The 23,657-nt window shown below is 33.5% G+C and overlaps 1 protein-coding gene across 1 annotated transcript in view; it reads right to left on the bottom strand.

Moving 5' to 3' along the window:
* LOC135126905 (disintegrin and metalloproteinase domain-containing protein 10-like) overlaps window positions 1-23,657 on the bottom strand; it is a 271,695-nt gene that overhangs the window by 122,980 nt on the left and 125,058 nt on the right. Inside the window, exon 3 of the mRNA XM_064053121.1 lies at window positions 18,067-18,185. Coding sequence (XP_063909191.1) covers window positions 18,067-18,185 — 119 coding nt within the window. The remainder of the gene's footprint in view (window positions 1-18,066; window positions 18,186-23,657) is intronic.

The following is a 23,657-nucleotide window of genomic DNA, read 5'->3' as shown; positions in this document are numbered from 1 at the left end:
TATAAGTGTTATCATAAAAGAAATGTTATAGTTATAGTTTTTTGAAAATGTTGGATTTATTCTATTGTATTTCAGGAACGAGGAAAGTTCTGTTGAAATAACCTTCGACCAATTTTGTTCATGACGTTACCAACATTTTAATGGGGACAAATATATCAATTTTAATACATACAACATAATAATAATAAAAATAATTCTGTGTTCCCACAATTTTGTTAAAGTTGTAATTTTTATTAAATATGCTACTAAAGCGTATGCAATGCTGCATTTCAACATACATTTTTTAAAAACGTGTACTAATAAATTTTTGCCATGATGTCATTAATTTCCTGGAGAGAATAGATAACTAGATTTTATACATTTTTCTCCATTGATTGAATTAATATTAGTATATTCCTGTCAAAAACTCGTAGATTCTAAGAGAAAGTATAAAATTTGCTTTTGAAAATCCATACTTATTTACGTATGAAGCATATTTTAAGCCAGATTTACTGAACAAAAATCTTGAGATGACACTATGAGGTTTTTGAAACTAACGACCAAATGGATTTTGGTTAGCTATGTCCATGATAACCTTAAAGTGTGTGAAAAATTGTAATATTTTTTGAACCATTTTTGAAGTCTATTCCAAAAACCTACATAAGCTTAGGGGTGACTTAATAATTCACAGACACAACAGCATGATATTGTGTTAATTTTAATAGAAACATAATATACTTAGAATATTAATACAAAAATACTAAACATAATAATATGTTGTGTACCAAACAAACGTCTCTTTCACGAGTTTATTTAAGCACGAGTGAGGCGAAGGGAAGCGAGTATTGAACAAACGAGTTTCGAAAATACGTTGCTGCTGTTTATGCTGCCTATTTGATTTCAGGTGACGTGCCTATGAAAATCTCTTCAATTTCAGTAATGTTTGCATCCATTTTCGTTAATCATAAATAATAAACACTGCACTTTATTTAAGCGATGCCCGATACCAGTTTGAAATGACAAGTAATGACAAGAATAAATATCACTATTCGAAACTAGCTCGATTTCAGATTGTTTTTAGCAAAGTCGCGTTTATTGAACACGAAAACTGCTGAACACAATCAAGACGTGACTAATGAGCCCGAACGCATCTTTGGACCGTGTTTAATGAGTTCACAGCCAACTACGATTAAAAATCGTTTAGCGCCGTGCATTTACGTTCGCTAGACAAAGTATTAGATTCGCGAGTTGAAAAAATAATATAATAATAGTTTATTTGTTATTTAAATATTCGTGGATTGAATAGAACGCTTCTTCAGTGAAATATGCTTTGATGTTTTTTAAAAATAATGTAGTGGGATAATTAAATAACGCTAACAGGTATTCTATCGGAGAATTTGGTACAAAATTAATTTGGGCCATTTCTGGATTGTGGAAGTCGTATTTTTTTTAAATAACGTTCCTGATATCTTGTGTTGTAACTTTAACAGGGGTTTATTTTCAGATTGGATTTGAAATGATGAGTAATAAATAGTAAACATCGATACATACATGTGTGTCCTAGATGAAATTCTATGGCCTTCTATTTTGAAATCGGAAAGAAACATAAATCTAATGGGGTTAAATCTGGGCTGGGAGCTGGCTATCGAGTCTTCTAATACCGATCTAATTTCCATAATAATGTTTCTCGGAGCTAAAAAATGTGCCATTGAGGGCGCAGTCAGCACAGACACCGACAATGTCAAATGTATTTAAAGCAGATAACCAAGGGGAAAAAATATTACCAGCACATTCTTAACTTCGATTGTTTATGTTTATGCGTTGAAAAAATATGAATATTAAGCACGTACCAAGCTGTCTCCTCCAAACACAGGAGATGACTAAAATTATTATTTACACTACAACAAATATTGTTTTGGGTAAAAACCTGTTATTGTGATGATTCTTACTTTATTACTTCCTAAGCGTAGGTCAAGGAAGTCTAGTAATCGAGTCCATCGGACGAATACCCACTTTTGTGTTTTCTCGACGTTTCCTGACCCGTAGAGTACGAAAAAAGTAGTTTCCTGTTTCCGTCGGTCTATCTGTCGTCTGTGTTGATTTTTATCAGGCACATTATCTCAGAAACCACAGGACCGCTTGTTGTCAAATTTTCTAGGTATTTTAGGAATGTGATTTTAGATGGTGAAACACTAACCAAATTTTTCTAATCATCCCCACCACCATAAATTTTAAATTTATAAATTTTATAAAATAACATACTTATGTACTTGTTGTTTATGAATCCAGGCATCCAAATTTTCGCAAAAAATGGCAATTGTACAGTATCCGTTTATACTAGTATATGCGGAGTTCGTACAAGGTTACCGTCGGTATACACCTCATTCGAGTCCGAGTCGAAGTTTTTTTTTCCACAGTTACTGACTGCTATTATCTAATATATTTTGTTATTGATTCTATTTCAAGTATGGTACACCCCGGTGTTTTATTATTAGTATTACACGGCACGTGTCGGAATTAACATACTTTGTAGCTTCAGGACACAGAAAACAGAGGACAGACAGACAGACGAAAAGGGGGTGCCTATTGTTCATATTTTAGGAAGTATTAAACATACAGAAAACATGAAATTAGTTTTTCGTCAAATGGATCATACCTATCACAAAACTACAAAATGTAAAAATAATAATTTGCATACACAACAGACATAAAATTTATGTAATAATACGTTGTGATTAATTTGTTAAATATTGAAATATCTACGTTGTTACTTTTAATTTATATTCGCATTTCCTTTATTTTATTCCATTCCGCCGAATATAAAAATACCATTTGGTTGTGACATCTATATTTTTTATTTTTATTTCATTTTTGTTAATATGCAACTAGAATCTACTAAAATATTTATTTAAAATTTCAGACAGTTTAAACAATCTAATAATCAAAAACGAAATAAATACAGTTCCTACATACATATACACGATAGGAATACAATGATTAGATGATTGATTATGCTGCGCCTGAATGAAAAACACAGCCTAACATGCACGGGATATTGCTAGTTCAGAGAGTGCACTTCAGTGTATATAACTTGACACATATTTTATAAAATAATCCCGAACTAAAAAAGCCAACATCAGCAACTTTTAATTAAAATCGTGTTGAAACCTCAACAGCAAACATGTCGTTATTTTTTCGTTAACGTCTCTCGCAGAATAGTGGATGTAACCAACAAAACCAAATCAATTCCATCTCGTTAAAAGTTGAAAAAATCAGATATTGCCTTGTCATAATTTAAATTTCAAAGCAAGTTTCCACCACAAACCCAGCAAATCTGGTTCCGGTTATCTCCCAAACAGATAGTATTCCGGCCTTATCCGACGTCACCGAGATGCCGGAAGGCGAAAACTGGGAACAATTAGATCTCTGGCCACCGTCGATCATTTGAAACGCTTCCCGGGGGCGGCAGTCACGGACAGTTAGTGGCAACTTTATAAGTTTTTAACATTATCTTTCCCAACGGTTCGATCGTCTGATATTTATAATGGCTGTGTATAATCGAAAAAGTTTCTTTCCGCTTCTGCATAAATAACATCTCTCGAGCAACACTCACGATGAGTGCCTTTTATGTAGAGATGGGCACGTATCGTCTGGACGCAAAATATCGATCTTGGCACCGTAACATCGTCGTTTTAAATCGATGGTTTCAAACTCTCGTTTTTATTAACTTCATGGTAACGATTTTATTTTCTTTTTTATAAAATATTAAATGCATGGGAACTTGGATGTTCTTGTTTAACGTCCCATCTCTACCCCGTATACGCGACGGCTACCGAAACTGCGACGCCTCTGCAGATACTGAGTGTTGCGACATTTTATCGGAAGTTCCGAGGGAAGGTGGAGAAATGCTTGTATATTTTCCTCTTTTGTAACATTCACTTGAAAAATGTTTAAGTAATAGAACCTCGTTACCGTGCCACGGTAACAACATTTTGACTTTAAATTGCATTTTAGCTTGGTGCATGCCGAAGAAGGCTCTAGCGTCTAGCAAATGGGTAGTAAACGAGGGCGTTTTATGCAAGTGATTTTTGAGAATACGAAGACGTCTCTGATAGTTGACTGAAGTATTTGGAGATAGTTTGCATGTTTTAGGATAATGCAGTAAAAGAGGATGGTTTCTTGGGTCTCTTTCAAACGCGAATTGATGATTTGCTTAATATTTCATCAGCGTATAGTGGATACTAGCACTTGCTTGTGAAAATTGTTCAACAAAATAAATTAAATTTTCAGATAAATGTACTGCATAATGAAATCCAATTTTATACACGTGTACTCTTATTTAAAATTTATCAAACGGAGAAAATTAGAAACAAATTAATAAAGCATGCAATTTGTTAACTTATAAAAATAAATTTTCGAAGCGGCAAAAATAAAAAGGTGATCGAATAATCGATGACGTAGTTCCAACTCTGCAGAAACAACAGCCTGCATAAGATTTGCACTTAGACGCTCCTGGGAATGTTTTATTGTGGAGCACTGTTCCCTTTCAATTTAATAAAGTCTGTCTTTGTTATCACGTTAATGGAGTTAAAAACACGTAATTTATGTAGAAATCAATAGATAAGTACGAATGTGTATGCAAATGCGAGCTTTTATTGCAAATTGATATTCCTTTTATGCAAAATTTCGGTAATTAAAAGCCCCCTGGGTTAAGCGAATCTCAATCTTCTAAAGCTAACAATAAAACAAAACAGTTACTTCACCCGTTTAACTCGAACAAAAGTTAAGTCGGTAATGTTTTGATGAACAATACCCGATTTTCATTTGAATGTTAAGAGGATTTTGGGATCGCACTTAGAAGTTGCTTCCAGGATCTTTAGCACTATATTGAAGCTGCAAAAAAGATTAGTTAGTTAAATCTACATACAAAATAACAGACTCTAACCGGAAAGAAACTGTTAAAATATTTCACAAAATTAGGAGATTCGCTGTCTGGGCGCGAATTAATACGTCTATTGTCGACTTATGCATATTACATGTTCATGAGCTATTTTAAAAGCTATTTTAAATATATAAAGCAGAATTTTACATCAGACAAGTCCGTGATTAAAGCTACTATGTTGAAAAGTCTTCTGAAACTACCATTAACTTTCTTTATAGCATCAACACTTTTGCTGAAAGCTTGGGGACATTCATATTTAAAGAGACTTATATTTTATACTTGGGATAGGATGCACAAGTCGACTTCATAGTTTCAGAAACAAATGTAAATAAAATAAATTCAACCGAACGCATTATGAAGTGGAAACAACTAAATTAAGTATTATGTTTCAAACATTTACGCAAAAGTTTAGGAAGGTGTCTGAAAATTTGAAACTGGCACTTGACGCGAATATAACATAAATTTATTCAAAATAGTTCAATAAATTAAACATAGCCAGAACGTTATCCAAGCTTTACGATTGTTATTTTAGTTTTATTAGAACGGATACACTTTTACTAGAAACCATTCAGAATCTTTCACACAGTTTTAGGAGTAGAAAAATACATAATGAAGTTCAAACAACAACAAAATTTTTCTAATTGTCTGATTATTACTGTTGTTTGCGCAGTTTACAGGTGGGCCAAGTTTCGTCTAACTTTGTTTAAACAGAATGTCCTTTGCCTCTGACGCACAACCAATGTTGCATGCACGTTGGAGAGATTATTTAGTACATTTTGATATGTGCACATGCGATCAGTTTTTAATGAAATAGGTGATAACAAATGCATTAAAAAATCATATCATTTATTTACGATTTACTTTTAAATCGCTGTCAAATCTTGAAAACGATTTTTGAAAACGAAAAAATGCATGAAAAAATAATACAAGTTGAACAGACAACTTTCCGGTAGCATGCATTAATTTTGTATGTGAGTGTTGTCGACTTTAACAGATAGGATAATTAAGATGTAATTGGAGATGTTCCACATGCGAATCTTAATACAATCCATGAAATGTTTGTCGCTACCGCTTAGTTTCTGTTAAATAATGTGGCTGTGTGTATGTTCAGCACTTAACATAGTTTGAAATAGCGTAATAAATCAATTTGTAAAGCTAGACAATTTACTTTTACTGGTGGAATATAACATTTCTTAATACAAATCTCCATGTGAATAAAAAGTACAAAATCTGGAATTCTGAATCATTGGGTCGTTTTATTACTACATTTCACATACATAGCTATTAATATTTATATATTACCTACGGCCAAAACGGGCTCTGAAATAGGCAATGGTCTACGTAGAGCATACAAACCTAGCAAACGAAACTGACGAGGAATAGTGTAAAAAGCTAACTGATATATGCGTGTTTTGACGACCTATAAATTTTTGTGTTTGTTTACGACATTCAACATTTTTTAACAACACTATGTATTTATTAGAATCTTTGTAGAGCTTCATTTTCTGAATCCATTAACGTATCATACTTAATCACCTCTACTTTGCCACTGTCTATGATTCGAACGCAGTACGTTATGAAAACATACTGGTTTATATTTGGTCTGGGATGCATTTGTCTTTTGGAAACGGCTTAAGAGTTGAAAAGTTGACGAGGCAAAGCACAAAAAGCTCCAACATCTAAATATGAAAAAAAAAAAATTCATTAACTTCGTTTCTGTAATTCATTCATATATTTTATACGTTCCACTTACTACTGTGATATCTTTGTAGTTGTTGTATCTATTGTCTTTTTTGTATATTGGTACTGTGGTGTTCCGGTTCAAATTAAATTTAGCGCCAAGAAAAAAAACATTTCAGTAACGCAGATGGCTTGCATGGTTTCATGGGCAGTAGGGCTCCTTCGGTTCCCCGTTCGACATCGAAACTCATTCAGTCAGTGGTTATGAATGGACGCAAGTTTCCAGTGTCTAGGTCACATGTATTTAAAACTCATTTTATTTGTAAAATTTAACCAAAGGGCAAATCTGCAGTAAATTAAAGACACACCATCGTCACCCCTAAGTATAAATAAAACATCACATTGCGTCCATTTATTGTTTAGACTGTCGGGCTTGTAATGGGATAAAATTGTTATTTTATTTCTGAAAATTTCTAAAAACTAGACATTTTCGTTTCTTATATCACAACGAAGATACTGGCAAAATCATACAAGAGAGGTATGGAATATTTTATAATATTTAATTATAATACGTCTAAAGGAATGGATCTAATTATGTATTTAAGTTTCATAGATTCTGATTTCGTAATTTTAAAATAGTAATTTGCATTATTGAAGATTTCCTTTTCGACAGTGAAACTTTATCAGCAAGGAAATGTCATCTTGAATTCGAAGAGGGAAAGGGATTTCATGCTAATTTTGTGTTATCATTTGTATATTCTAAGACATGAACATATTCTCGGATATTCCTCTCACAGCGAAGTGTGTACCGAGCGACACTATTGTGATTTCGACCGGATTTAACATGACTAATTTTGATTTATTGAATTGAACATCATGGAGATTCTCAAATTGTGTTGTGGTTAAAGCGTGGTGTCACGAAATGGTTTTTTTTTTCATTTACTCCGACTAATGAGTCAAATTTCAGATGAACACGGTCAGACGTATAAAATAATGCACATATGACCAGCTTAATTTGTTTGCTACTTGGCTTATGTCAGTGCTTTTCATCAATGTAAGTTTTTAGCATTCCTTACGAACTGTGGTACCCAGGCTAGCGTAGGTGTGCAGTTTGACCTTGACTGATATTCTGCGAACGCTCCTCGTGGGCATTACGCGCAAAGTGTGGTGTGTGTGGAAGTTCGCAAACAACACAACATAACGTCGAAATTAGCATGATCTAAATATAATTTGAACTCCTGATAAGTTTTGGTTTTGTGATTATGTAAGTTTGTACCACGTCGAGTAATAATTTCACCCATTTGCTTTGGAGAAGATGTTGTGAACTACAGAACTGTATGCATTTCACAAGAAATTGTATTTATGTGATATAAATTTTCGTCTTGCATTCGAAAAGAACGAGTAAATTTTTGTAACAGAGAAAATACAGTCCTTGGTAAAGAAACTTGATAAAATATTCCGTCAATATGTTTATGTTGTTAATTCAAGGTCACTTTTCCACCTTTGCGGTTCACCAGTTTGCATTAGAACGCATTCCGCCATTTCAAAACACAATGTAGGGTTCCATTTTGTTGACGATCACAGTACATGGCCACTTTTCAAATGCTACGCGGATTTTCGAATTTTGTGCTTATGTCTTTTGGCGGAATGTTTGGCTTATCACAGTACTAAACAGGCTTTGTTAACTACTGTTAGCAGCATCTGTGTCTCTACTTCCTCCAAGTATTTACTCATTTCCGGTGTTATCTGGTCTGGTTCTGGCGTCTTCCCACTATTTATCTTGAGGTTCTAGGTATTCCTGTTTGGAAAGAATTTGAAAGTGCTTTGGAGCCTCTAGTGTCTTTGCTTATAATAATTTAATTAAATTTTCTTAGAAGATACGTCACTTCTTAAATCAGTCTTATCTTAGCAGGTACTATCCCCCCCCGCCCGTCCTCTAATTTCTTAGAGACTATGTCATTTGCCAAAATCAGTCTTAACAGGTTCTAATACCACCTACCCGCCCTCTTTTTTCTTAGAGATATGCCAATTGCCAAAATCAGTCTTAGAGCCGTTTGACACGGGATTAATTTTCGTACTAAATTGTATGCGATAGAATGCGCGCGCCTGCTTGTATACAAGAATTTAGAACTGGTTTTAATTTCTCGCATACAATTTAGTACGAAAATTAGTCCTGTGTCAAACGGCTCTTATTTTAGCAGGTACTAGCGCCGCCCATCCGCCCTCTCCTTTCTTAGAGGTATGTCATTTGCCAAAATCGGTCTTATTTTAGCACGTAATAGCACCGCCCACCCGCCCTCTCTTCTCTTAGAGGGTATGTCATTTACCAAAATAAGTCTTATCTTAGCAGGTACTAGCCCCGCCCACCCACCCTCTCTTTTCTTAGAGGGTATTTCATTTGCCAACATCAGTCTTATCTAAGCAGCTACGACCCCCGCCCACCCACCCTCTCTTTTCTTACAGGGTAAATCATTTGCCAAAATCAGTTTTATCTTAGCAAGTAGGTACTAATGACTAACTTTTGCAAAAATGATCAAAATTAGGAAACATTACGAGCTTACTTAGATGCACAAGGCAGGAATTTTGAACATCTCTAGTGTTTAGTTGGTTATGCTTTAATGGATTTTTGTTCATAATTTATTGTTTTTTTGGTTTTTTTATTAAGAAAAAATAACAGCTTGTTTTATTAATAAATATCTAGTTGACCGAGCTTTGCTCGGCTCGTTTGATAGTGTTAGGTCAGATTAGGACAGATAAATATGCGTATAGTATGCATTTTGACATTTTGAATTACCGGCACTAATTTAAAATACACATTAAAAAAGAAATTCCATAAGCAGTCTTTGTTTTAAACACTGATGAGTGACATGTAGAGATTAAAGAATAGAAAACTGGAATTATTGTTTGACATTTATTACAATGTCATTTATTACCCAATCGCTGCTTTCCAATCACCCACCAATCAGTGTTTGTTTATTAATTAGCGTCTCAGTGATTTTTTATTTTGACCTGGGGTACCAAGTATTGCAAGGTGAGGTGTAGACCCTCATATATAAATTGAGTAAACACTATTAGAACTGCAATGGAAAAGAGGGAGACAAAATCGCACATGCTGTGGCACACGTGATCGACTTGACTGTCAACTCTGTGACACATGAAAAGGAAGCAATTTGAGGTTATGTTTTCGTTTTCATTGCACCACTAAAAGTCAGCTGCAAGCAGACCTGATACTCTCCCCACTCTTTTCTCTCTCTCTCTCTCTCTCTTTCTCGTTCTCTTTTTTTCTTCCTAGTTCTCTCTCTGTCCCGTACTCTTTCTGTCTCTAGTTCTCTATGTCTCGTCTCTATAAAAGGGACACAACCACATTCTTACTGTCAGAAAGGTTTCGCCTCTGGTATTGACATACTGAGTTACCGTGCACTTTTGCCTTATTCCTAATTTCTCAACCCTGCTCCTGAAGATGCCACTTACGAAAGCGTGCGAAACGTGGAGCCCAAAAACTCAATTAACACGGTCCCAACCCGGAAAACGATCATATATTGATTCCGACCGTCGAAGCCTCCGAAATGATTGCTTGACAACATTACCTCAATTCAACACACTTTCGTGTGCCTTTTATCCGCACACTGCTGAGTTTTCCGTCAATTTTCTCACCTCAGAATGTGGATTTTAACGTCATCATACATAATTTTTTTATTATTTTTTTAGGACTCCCGAAACCACCGTACATAACGTACTGAAGAGTTAATCCTTCATTTTCCAGACACCCGGTATAAAGGTTTTGATATCCAACTTTTACTGCTTTCTTTTTTGGTTAGATAGCTGTTGATTTCTTTACCGTTTTGTCTTAGTTTATATTTCGCCTGAATTATTTCCATTTTCATCTCCATGGACTCCCATTTCTACTACATATAGGTTGTTGTTATTTATTTTACTGACATTTTTTGTGTTTGTAGTTTTTGTAATGCTTCTTGTTGTGTCTCGTCCTTTATTGTCAGTCCGCCTATCATTACGTTATTTTTCATTTTGTTTCTTTCTATGTAAGTCTTAGTCGATTTCTTCTATTGATCAACTCTTGTTTTCAGGACTTTTACCTCTCCTCTCAATTTTTCGTTCTCCTGTTTTCATTTTTAAAATATTAAAAAAAGAACATTTTACTGTCCAGTCAGAAATTATAAAACTTAATAACTTAGCGCAAATTTAGTTAATTTATCGCATGATTTGATCACGTTGTACAATTCCAAATTACACGTTACACAGTCTTTAATGAAGGTATTCATTTTTCAGGTTCCAGTTTTACTAAAGGCGAACGTAAGTAGCGAACATTATTCAAAAAGGTGTGCTTATTTGTACAATTCGTTGAACTAAGACGCTTCTCCGCTTTCAGTTACGCTACTGCAATATGTTGATGTTGCGGCTGAAACGTCGCCAAAAAGAAATAAAGCTTTCGGATGCACAAGATGGCTTCTGTCAGTCTCGTGCAATCTAAGGAAAGCAGTAGGTATTCGTTTTCTCCGTCATCATGAAAAATGAAAGCATGTCATTCATGTTGATGCCATTTGTCGTCATTCATGTTGTAAAATCCCCATTCATCGACCAACAAATGCGTTGAATTTTTCCCAAGGATGTAGCGCAAAAGCCAATTAAACCGAATACCATTTTTATATTTAATGGTGTGTTTCAACAAAGAGATCATAAAACTAATGAGCTCATAATACGGAACCCGCCGACACGAATCGATAAATCAAAGCGACCTTTCAGAGCGTTCATCACTGACGTAGGCGAAAATTTTCAGCTGATTATTCAGTTAAGTACATAAATAATTATCCGCACAATGATAGTTAGTCTAGATGCTGCAGCTCCTCATCAAAATTCCACCGCTGCTCTTTTAATGAAAATGTTTTTCGTTCTGTTCGTTTAGCCAACACAAGTGGAACGGCATTCGATACAAAAGCCACAATCGCCTGTATCGGCTCAATAAAATATTCATCTCAGAAACGGAATCGTCTAGTTCGTTGGAAGCGACTTAACCTCCCAAATTCTTACAAATTTCACCAATTTCCTGATAATCGAATTCCGCTCTACTTCATCATAAATTCTCATGTGACCTGCGAAAACACGATTACACTTAGCAACAACGGGGCAATAATTTATTTTAATTGCGAAAAGGTTCAAATTCCATCATCGGATGGAAGGTGAGGGCCATAAATTTGAATAAAATCGATCGAAGAACAGGAAATGCAAATGCAGTTTCGACCTCTCGAGAGTCGCAACGCTGCCAATTACACACACTGGGAAAAACCCGAATTACGAAAGTGGCGTCGCCATAAAACATGCTTTATTACTTTGACAGACGTTTGATGTAAACGAAGAAAATATAAAAAGTCGCAGCCTCCCACGGGGTGCTTCAAGAGTTTCAATATGCATAAAACCCAGGGTTTTATAAGAGATGCAAAACTTGGGAGAAAATTTGCACTGGAGAAATGTGAACTTTTGTATGAACTTTTCACTAATTAAGTGTGAGGTTCGAGTTATTAAATACGAGATTATTAAACTTACAAAGTGTCAACTACGTCGCATATAGTTGTCTACTGTTCAATTTACGTTTAGTTGGCACGACATAAAACCCATAACGATGCATTTTATGTGAGAGATTTTGCGGCAGATTCGTTCAAACCATTCCCGATTTCAATTTTAAAAATAAATTAAATCAAGCTTTCCTGATCGTGGATTAGTCTCCTCAAATATCTTGAAATAGTTTTTTCTCTATATTTGCGACTATTCGAGTCGATCAGCGCAAGGTTTTAGTATATGTTCTAAAAATGTTATGTTAGATTCTATAATGCACTTCTGTATAGTCTCAAGAATCTATAAGATTAATTTAAAATTAAAATTAAAAATATTGTGTTAAAGGTGCTTTTTATAGTTTTGAAGAATTTTAAAATGTGATTTTTATGATTGTGCTAGATGTAGGACATTTTTCAAATTGAGATAAAAACATTTATACAAAGTTGTTAACATTTCTAAAATCTATTATTATGTATTATCATAATCAGTCCTATTAAAATTATTTTTAAAACAAAAGCACAAAGCGTATTAACCAGTAAGTTCAAACACTTCTAATCTAAATTCAGCGACTTAGCCGAATATTCCTTTTTACAATTTCGGTTTGTAATCCCCGCATAATAGACATTTGTTGCTAACTAATGTGAGAATTCTCAACAATAGAGTTGAAGCACACATTCATCTTTTTTGAAAAGTTAGAGTACAGAGTTTCTATAAATGATTATAGGGTCGAAGTAGGTCTCGGAAGCGTGCCGCCTATAACTTTACGTGGACTTTACTAAATGTCCAAGGACTCACGACAAATACCACACGCATTTGTATAACTGGTTGCCTAAATGCTTCATATCTTATTAAAAAATAAAACTACTTCATTACGATAAAAAGAAATAAATTTATTCCTGTTAAACATCACAGTAAATGTTGAAAATTCTTACCATTTTGTTCAAGGCGCATGTTCAGTACTTTTTGAATTTCCAAAAAGTTCTGTAACATCATTTCATCAATGCTTTGGACCCATTGTCAAATTTGATATTGTAACGGGAACTCATGACAATGAAGGTGTCTTGTTCAACAGAATAAATCCTTTTCACAAAAACAACATTTTCCTGCACAAGCACTAAAAGTTTTAAAAACGATGACTTTAAGTGACATTAATGACAAGTAAGAACTGTCATAATGATGCAGAATTTCAGCGAAGCGGGATGTTTGAAATCCATGGCCAACTACGCCCTTAGAATCATTTATAAAAATCCTGTATAATTTGATGGTGCGAATTTTATTTTTTAAGACTAACCCTATGAATTCACATAAAGTTATGTGTAGCAAGTTTAGTTGGTAGGGATAAATAGACTAATTTTGTTTAGCATTCCACCATCTACACGATATTCCTAAAATACATATAAAATTTGAACAAAATCGTACAGTAGTTTAGAAGATGATCTGTCTAATGAAAATCGACACAGACAGACAGACAGACAGGCAGACGACAAACAGACGGAAACGGGAGACGTATTGTTTCATACTCTAGAAGTTCTGTCGAAAAAAGGTGAAAATAGCCATTAGTCGGATGGACCTTATCAGAATAGTTCTTTACTATACTTGTGATAACCCGTATACATAAAAATGTAGATAATAGCAGTAACGGTGTAAGAAAAAAAGAATAGAATATGAGAAGGAATCGTCCTATTCACCGTCGTTTATAACTTATTTGTCTACCATTGAGATTTTTTGTGAAAATTTTGATGCCTATGGTAAAAAATCAATTTTATAAAATTTAACTCGCTTTTACTGAAAAAAAAAGTTCAGGGGACGCAATCAAATTGTTGGTGGGGATAATCAGAAAAATTTTGGTTAGTATAATCGGTCCAGTTATTTGGGAGATTATCTGTCTAACAAAAATCGACACAGACGACAGACAGATGTCCAAGGGAAACCACTTTTTTGTATTCTAGGAATCACTCAATGTTGAGAAAACATGAATGTAGCCAATCGAATGATTGACCCTATTACAATAATTCCTTTAATAAGAATGAGATTCGAACCCACTCGTCCACAAGGTATTTGATGCATGAGAAAGATATTGGCTACATGAAACACGTGGAAACACACGGATAAAAAATAAAAATAAAAATTGACATAGGCAGACAGACAGAAACTAGTTTTTCGTTCTGTAAGGGTCATGAGATGTCAACAAAACATGAAAGGATCCATTCGCCTATTACAACACTTATAATTTGTAGAATTTGGAAACCTATTTTTAATTTAATTTATTCAATAAAATTGTTTAGAATATCAACGCTATAAGGACACATTTTTAAAACTTCTACTAGGATCAATTACTTCATTAAGTTCATTGGAAATATTTTTAAATTTACGAATCTCTGCGGCAGAACACGAATTAATTGATTTACGTGTGTTGTTCACAAACCTATTAGGCTCGGCATAGACTGGAAATCCCACATTTAAAAATTACATTCTTTTATCTGAACGTCATATTTTCACTGCTATTATTGTATCCCACTGCGATGACTTTGCAGAACCAACGCTGCTAGTTGGCGAGTATAATATGCAGTTTTTCGAAATGCAATAAAGCCGTTACAAATATTGCAAGACACATGAAGGAAAAACACGCAGCAAGGTTGGCATGATCAGAACAACTAAAATTAAGACAAATTACACAGTGACGCGTACGCTACTGTTTTTCGTGCATTATGAGGAAGTGCACAGTTCATCTCAAATTTGCCCAGTTTGGAGTCAATTTCGCCGTATACTTTAGAGTTATTTGACTGTTAACGTGTTCTTGTAATTCAAGATGAGTAATCGTTTCACACAAGCAAAACTATAATTTTGAAAATGTTCTTTTCACTACTAGAGTTGATTTTGACTGTAATTATTGTCATGGGTTAATGGCAGAACAAATGACAATCAAAGTAAGTAAATCACTGATGAGAGTAATAATTATTTTTGCAGTCAGTGTGATATCTTGTGTTAATAGCACCTACAAAATTCTCCGAAAATTTAAAGTATAATTTCAATGTCTAAAATAAATGTGATATTCTCTGATGGTAATTTTTTTACTTTTTGTCGCAGGAATAATAACTCTTAAATGCTAATTTTAGCGTAGGTGTATGCGTACGTATCCCAAGTGACATTTTGCCTTCTACTACACAGGAATAACAAACAAACATAAAGCACTACATCCTGTTTATTTTAGTTTGGCACACTGACATAATTCCTCGTTCTGCTAAGGCAAACACAGTGCCGACAGTTAATTTGTACAACCTGCTGTAAATATTTGGTATCTAATTTGGTTAGTTAATCATCGAGACTATATCGAAAGCAAATTATTCTTAGCAACGCCTGGTTGATGAAAACAGTGATTATTTAAGTAATTTAGTCTATAATTTATTCAGCTGACATAAATGGTATAAGTCACAATATGCCGGCTCCAATAAAAATAAGTTTTTTGGTTATGATATTCTACATTACGTATGTCTACAGTGTCTTAATTTCATATGCTACGGAAGAACAGTGACACTGACAGTCTTCGTCAAAACAAAATTTTCAAAACACTGAGATAAAATAATTTCCATTTGTGATGATGCCCTACATGACAATTTTAATACTGATCTAGTTAAAACAAATTGTGGGGACTAAAAATGAATTGCAACTTACTGTGACTGTACAACAAGGCTCGTTAAGTGGTAATGATAATAATTACGAATCTCTATTCGTATTGTCTAAGAAATTACAACGAAAATTTGCCTGCTGCACTCTGGCTAAAATATTTACGTAATAAATTAAATCTGAAATGAAAAAATGTCGTAATAACAGAGATCAGCGCAGACTTAATTCATATCTTCGCCTAACCAACATTTCAAGCCCACGAGCAATAAATTAAAAGTATTAAATGTTTTATTTGGGAAATTTGGACGGTTACAAAGCGGCTAGTGTCAGCCGAGATGATAACAGATGGCCAGAAAGGAAGACGCTCTAAATCTACTCTGACAATTTTAATACGAAAATCTAAATGAAGAGACTTGGAAAGAGTTTAATTATCGTCTCCAATTCATACTTTATCAGATACGTAAGTTTTTATCAAAAAGTTCTTTAATAATCACTAACAAAATGGTTCCGGAATTCAGACAAAGGGCTTTTTTAATTAAAATCCTCTTTACATTTGAATAGTCCCAGTTAAATTATAAATACGATAAAGCCGCTTCTAGCCGTGTGCAGAGCAGAATTCATATATTCTCAACATGGGTCGCATGCAATTCAGAACACAAAGCACAAAAAGAACAAATATAAGAAAGGAAACACACGAACATAATAATTTGAAGCACGTAGTTTCATACAAGCGGAAGTATAAAATTAAGTTCTAACCCTATGTAGTGAATATTTATTGGCAGTGGAGAATATGCCTTGTTTTGGACAAATTAAAAACGAGATGTTTACAACAAACGTAAAGAGGATTACGTGGAAGTTTCCATTCCATGAGGATTTGCTTTAATTTTCTATTTCGGAGAGATTCAAACTTTCAACATTGTAACTGCTTCTTAATTCTTGTGATTCTCTTTACTACTCACTAATTCCTTTCTAGTTACGTGCTTCACAAAATCGCAGATTCCATAAACACGGTAATACGTCTCTAATGCAAATTTATTTATTGCCGTATGCTTCTGACGTGCTCGGAAAATACCTACAAACGTCTTTCCATGTAATCGCTTACGACGATCGTTCCCCCACGTTTAACGATCCAAAACATATGGCGTAAAAGTGTTTGACATATGTAAATAGGAGGTTTATCGCGGTTTTTTCACCCACTCCAAAATGTTTAAATATTAAACGACAACATTTTCATGCTGGGTTTACAAAAAAGTCCATATTTATACCTGAATTCCATTTTATAAACGAGGAAATGCAAACATCAATAATATGTTTTTAAATATTTCACACTCTGGCGGATTATCGACACAACTGAACCCAATTTGATAGACTGAATGCAGCAACACTTGTGCAGAAAAAATATATATACAGGGTGATTTCGAAATTTGTGCAATGAAAAAAAAAGGGAATAGCTCACAATAAGATTTATTGCATTGTGTAAAGTTCACGCTCCTAAGTGGTAACTATGTCTAGAAAAAATTATTTGAAATTAAATTAAATTGTGACACGCCACTGGTTGTGTTTCTTGAGCTACAGTGACTACTACAATGAATGGCACAGACGGACTAGTATTAAGGATCAAAAAGCGCCGCACTGATCAGCAATCAGCAACGTACAAAAACACGATAACGATTCGATTTTTAATTTGTTTTTTCTATATTTCTATATCACAATTGATTACAATTATTGCACATATTTCGAAATCACCTTGTACCATATAAATAGTTGTTGTGGCGAATAATTTTTTGTGTTAACAGGTTTGCACATTGTAAAAGAATGTCCATGTAGCTTACTAACATTACTGGATAAAGAATACATTCTTTTCTCATAATAAAATATTTTCATGAGCCCAGACTTGCATTATTTCCGCTTGACCGCTTTTATTAAATTTCCATTACTAGATCGCAATAAAAAACCGAAGCAAGTTTCAAGTTGGCCATAACAAACCCAATTAAGTTGTCGACAAATGCTTGTAGCAGGCGCACCAACTACAAAACAATTATATGGTCGCAAGCTAAGTGCTTCTGAAACTTTGTAATTGCCGTACTGACCATCGAAAAACTCCGATTGAGAAGTTTGACCAAACGTTCTCTAGCGTAACATTCCATTATGGACTCGGACAACTCGAAAAGTTTGTTGTGTCAGATATGCAAAAAACAGAGTACTGCGTAACACATAAAACGCGAACAAAATGAGTTTCTTAACGACTCTCCTAACAAAATGTTTAATATTACCTTCTAAAGTTCCAGTATAAACGAATTTCGGATCGAAATGAATAGGTCCCCTCGTGGATTCAAACGTTACGTCTTCAGCGAACACGTCCTTATCCGGAATCAGTCGTATCTTGAACAACCTGCAAAAAGAAAAATAAAAGCTTGATGTAGATTGCTTTTTAAAAGTAAATCTGGGACTCTTAGACTACGTGAGATTAAATATCAGCAGTAAAAAAGTCACTTCGAGCTTAATCGAGTTCGATATTCCGATCAAGAAGTTAACTTTAAAAGTGGGTGAAGTTCTTCTAAGTTTTGATTAAATTCAACACTGTAATAATTTATCAATTATCTCTGATGTATGTAGGTTGTGAAAGCAAACTGTTTACAAGAATTAATTAAATTTGACGTTTTATTACAGTGTGTAATTTCAGTTGTTATTAATTACTACGAACATGCATCATATATCATAATTATATTAGACTATACAATGCGTGGCAAAAGTATGGAGTAGTAAAACCGAACTAACAAATAACACAAAATAAATTTAATATCATATCTTACAATGGACGTAGAATAATGGTGTTTAAGATTTTTATTTGCAATTTCATAAACATAGCGCAATAAATGTGGATATTGATTTGAATAATGGCCCAATTTGATTTAAAAAAATTGTTGGCTTATTCCATCTTTTTTTTAAGTGTTTACACTGAATAAAGGATTTACCGGTTAAACAGAATATATGACATAATTAATTACAATAATTATATTTAATGAAAGGCAAGTGGTAAATATGGTGGATGCGCCGGGTTAACATAGGCGGAAAATAGATGGCAACTAAAATCAATTTTACTAATCCATTATGGGTTTAATGTTTATTTGGTGAATGATTTATCTCAGAAGAACATTCTTTTGTATCAAATTGAAGTGGGCGTAACAAAACATGAAGTAAAATCGGATAAATCCATCTTTTATCAATTTTTACCGAAATGTGGATATAATCTTCTTTTTATACTTTCCAGGCATGTTTACTACACGATGCAGCTACAAAGAATGGAAATCTGCCTTACAATCCGGCTTTCCAAGCAAAACAAAACAAATCCTCGTTTTTTTCATTACCGCAGGTTTGATAAACAAATCTACTGAATTAAACTACGAGGAAGGTTAACACTTCTTGTTCGTGGGAGAGAAAGCTCTGATTGAGAAATGGAAAAATTTGTCGAAGATTATTTCGTCAGAACTTCCCTCGCCTATAAAGTACAGCCGAACAAAGACGGCCCTCTTCGAAAAATATAAAATTTAATTTTACAAATTTTATTTTTTAACAGAAACCCTATAAGTTAAAATAAAAATATGCGTTGAATATTAAAGTACAGCATGTTGTGTGTGTGTTTCAAGTGAGTTTTTTCGTAACAACATTTTGTGATGAAGTCATCAATATTTTATCAATGACACATTTCAGTTTGAATGCATGCAGTGTAACACTAATAATAACAATACTGTCTAGACACATTTTCGGAAAAATATCGTGAGCCGTTTTTGATTTGATAAAAATAAACAATTTGTTTTGTACCACCCTGCATAAGTTATATTAAAAACAATGAATCCACTGATAAACATCAAGTAAAGAGTCATAATATTTTTGTATTTTAGGTAGGATAAATTCAGCAAAATTTTGAGATCCCGTCAGCGGTTCGTCAGAGAGGGTGGGCAGATAAATTTTGATTATGCATTCACCATGCTTACGAAAACCGTAACATTTTTCCAAGATTTCAAAGCATTCGGTTTCGAAATTTCAATGTAAAATTATTGTAAATTCTTATACAATTTCCATTTTTTGCCTAAAATCTGGATATCTATAGGGTACAATCTCAACACGGTGTAAAGAAGCGTGCTACCAGGATGTTTCAAATGAATTTTTCTTTCACAAATTTTTGTGATTACGTCACAAACATTTCTACAAAGGCACGTATATCAATTTAAATAGCATTGACTCATTCATTAATATTTTTGAGTCACCCTGTATAAGCAATTCTAAAAGATATTAATGCAATGATAAATCACAAGTATAGATTCATCATATTTTGCACATTTTTGATAGAATTACTAGATATGACGTCATCAATTTTTAGGGAGGATAAATAGATCGATATAGTTTGATTAAAAATTCACCAAGCTTACGATAAATTTAAAACATTTGGAAGATTTCAAAACATTCGATTTTGCAGTCGCTTTTTAATCAGTAAAATAAATTGACTCATTCATTAATATTTTTAAGTCACCCTGTATAAGGCACCCTAAAACATATTAATGCAATGAATCAAAGTTGCCTGTGAAGCAAAACCAATACACCCTGTAGAAACATAATTTCTAAAAATACGAGGACCAGACGTTTTCCAAAATTTCAAAAATTATAAGAATTTTGACAATTTCATAAAGGAATATAATTTTTTTCTCCTATTTGAAGTTCTCAAAGTTCAATAAATCTTAAAATGCTAACAGTAATAATATTTATCCATTGAAGAAGTTGTTCAAAAATTGAAAGCCCTAAAATTTCAAATTCAGTTTCTAAAAAAAATGAAATTTGAATGGAATGAATTTAGATATTGTTCATTCCCAAACTTTGGTGTCTTCTTTCAGTTAAAAAATTATATCTAATTTTTTTATGTGAAATAGGGAATAACTTTTTTCAACCTACAAAATTATTTTGGCCAAAGTTGCCCCTGATACATAACCAATACACCTTGTAGAAAGATGATTTCTGAAAATATCTAGAACCAGATGTTTTTTAAACTGAAAAAATTCTACAAATTTTCAAAATGTCATGATTGAATGAATTTAGATATTGTACATATTTGAAACTTTGATGTCTTCTTTCAGTTAAAAAATATTACAAAATATGTTAGAACCACAAACATTTTTTTAGTATATATTTTTTTTTAAGAATGAGAGAAAATCTTAGGGGTCCCTTGTGTCTTTCTTAATTGGAAGAATAGGAGTGCCCCTACTGTCTTTTTTCTAAAGAATGTACTTTTTTTAAACGATTTGGTGAGAATTTGGAAAAGAAAATTTCGAAAAATTTGCAACTCTATTTAAGAAAATGAAATTACTGCGTATAGGATGCAGATGAAATGTAATCTTATTTACGCGGGCTTCATTCATCTCTGAAACGCAACAATAAGTAGAAGCAATTAGTTACCCGAGGTTTTAATTTTTGGTAATGTGAAATCCTTATTTGATTTTAGAACAAAGCCATTAGTTCATTGAAATGGAGAAGAGGTGGATGGGCGGGGCTAACTTTTTTAAATTTACATAAATATTTAGGTCAAAGCTGCCCTTGAAGCAAAAACAATACACCCCGTCATTTCTAATTATGCTTTCTAAGCAACAATATCACTTTTTAAATTTAACTGCCATGACTTTTTTTCCAAAATTAAATAAAAAAACACCACTTACCTAGGTATCAAATTAAGCTTACTCCTTCAAGCTAAAGGCAATGGTGTTTACAGAATTTCAGTATTTTTGTTCGTACGCGATTGTGTTTATAACATAAAATGCCATAAAGTTAAAAAAGTGTTCATTATTTATTGCACTCAAAAAAGATTCAATTAATTTATTTTATTAGATTACTTATTGATTTATTTATTTAAAAATGTCGAAAACGGAGAGCAGCGCCCTCTTGGTTTCACTGACTTTATTGATAAATTATTAAAATCGAATATAAACTTAAACTAATATTGCAGAAACACTTTCGATAATATAGGATGATAGGAAGGTTCCAAGGGCTGATAATTCAATTAGTTCACAAAAGTTCCCTGGTTTTGGTCCGAAATTTCTCTTTATATAGGTTGAATCGATTAGTTGTTTATGATACAACCGCAAACAAGTGGCAGTTTACTTTGCAGTGAGTACCCAAGTTTACGTAACGAGGCCGAAACCGAGCAAGATTAAGCACTCATTCCTTTTTACACAACTTTTTCTACGGCCGTAGCCGAATAGAAAAGATGCCAATAAGACATTTAAATCACACCTGATAATTATTAATGAGCTAAGAAAAATACATAAAGAACCATCGAGATTTAAAAGTTGTATTTTAACTTAATATTACAACGTTAATTAAAAAACAATAAATACACAATTACTGAAATTAATTACGACAATAACTATAAAGCTACTTTTAACACCAGCATTAAACTGTTTTCCAATTTACAGCAACGTTATTTTTAACGTAAACGTAAATCTTTGGCTTACCAAAAAAGTATCATTAATAAACAACGTCATATAAAGCATAAACGGGCCGATTTCTTAAAATTAGCTTAACTGCCCCGAACCTAACTTTGTCGCTAAAATAAAATTCCAGAACACCCGTAACGGGAAAGTTCCCATCGTGACGAGATAACACCACTAAAAACTCGAGGCCGTCCTCACGCTCAGGATAATCTCACTAAAAACTTGAGGCCATTACATTTCTGTTTTCTACTCACACGAAAAAGGTTTTCAGCTTAATTTTTGTCCGCTTCAATTATTATAATAGCGCCGTCCTCTAGCATTTTAATATAACGAAGGGGCGACTGCTCCCTGAATTAATTATGGATTATGAACAGTTTTCTTCAGCACTGTGTGTGTACGGTTTCGGTTACGCCGTTGTGGGTTTGGACCACTTAGCTTAGTGATTTATTTACCTCCAACTTCGGGAGTGTGACTAACTTTTATTTTGTGTCGCACTCGGAGGCCTCAGCGCTTTTGTCGTCACTTTTCGACATTAAGGCTTGAAGCTGTAAAGCCATAAATACAGTTAAGTTGACGCATATTTCAGAAAGAAACTCACAAACTCATGAATACCTAATATATTCCGGCTCTACAGATGAGCATTGCGCAAAACATTAACTTAGCATTGGATTTTACCAGTGCTTAAAAGCTTTTTTTAAATTATGACGGATTTTTACCGAAATACCAACGAAATGCCTCACGCTCCTTTGTGGATAAAATGATTTTAATTAATTATCCCTAATATCGACAGTGAATCCTTTTTAACCCTTACGCCGTTAGGAATTTTTTACACAGAATGACCTCAGGCTACTGTCATTTTCGCAAGTATTTTTTATTCACTTTTGCTACTCATTATAGATTTTAAAGTCAGAACCAATATTCCTAGAGTACGAAGAAATAGGTCCCTGTTTCCGTCTGTCCGTCTGTCTGTCTGACAGTGTGTGTGTGTGTGTGTGTGTGTTTGTTTATCTGCCGTCTGTCAGGATATTTATTAGACAAATATTATCTTCGAAACTACTATAAAATTTGTATGTATGTTAGGACTATCATGTAGATGGTAAAACGTCAACCAAAAATTAATCATCCCAACCAACAATTGGACGACATTAACTTCAAAATTTACAATAGTGAATTTGTTTTAATTTTTATAAAATAAGACACTCTTGCACTTGCAAACTCAATATGTTGAATCCAAATTTTTAGAAAAAAAAAAAAAAATCAAAATTGTGTAACAATATTTTGCAACTTAACTTTGAAACTGAAGACCGAATGCTATGCAATCTTGCAAACGTTTTAAAGGTTATCGTAAACATGGTAAATCGTTAATCAAACTTGATGAGGTCATT

This window comes from Zophobas morio, unplaced genomic scaffold (assembly GCF_036711695.1).
Source record: "Zophobas morio isolate AGI-343-1 ecotype UQ-CSIRO unplaced genomic scaffold, CSIRO_AGI_Zmor_V1 ptg000011l, whole genome shotgun sequence".
Taxonomy (NCBI): domain Eukaryota; kingdom Metazoa; phylum Arthropoda; class Insecta; order Coleoptera; family Tenebrionidae; genus Zophobas; species Zophobas morio.
This window is presented reverse-complemented; position numbering and strand designations above follow the sequence as displayed.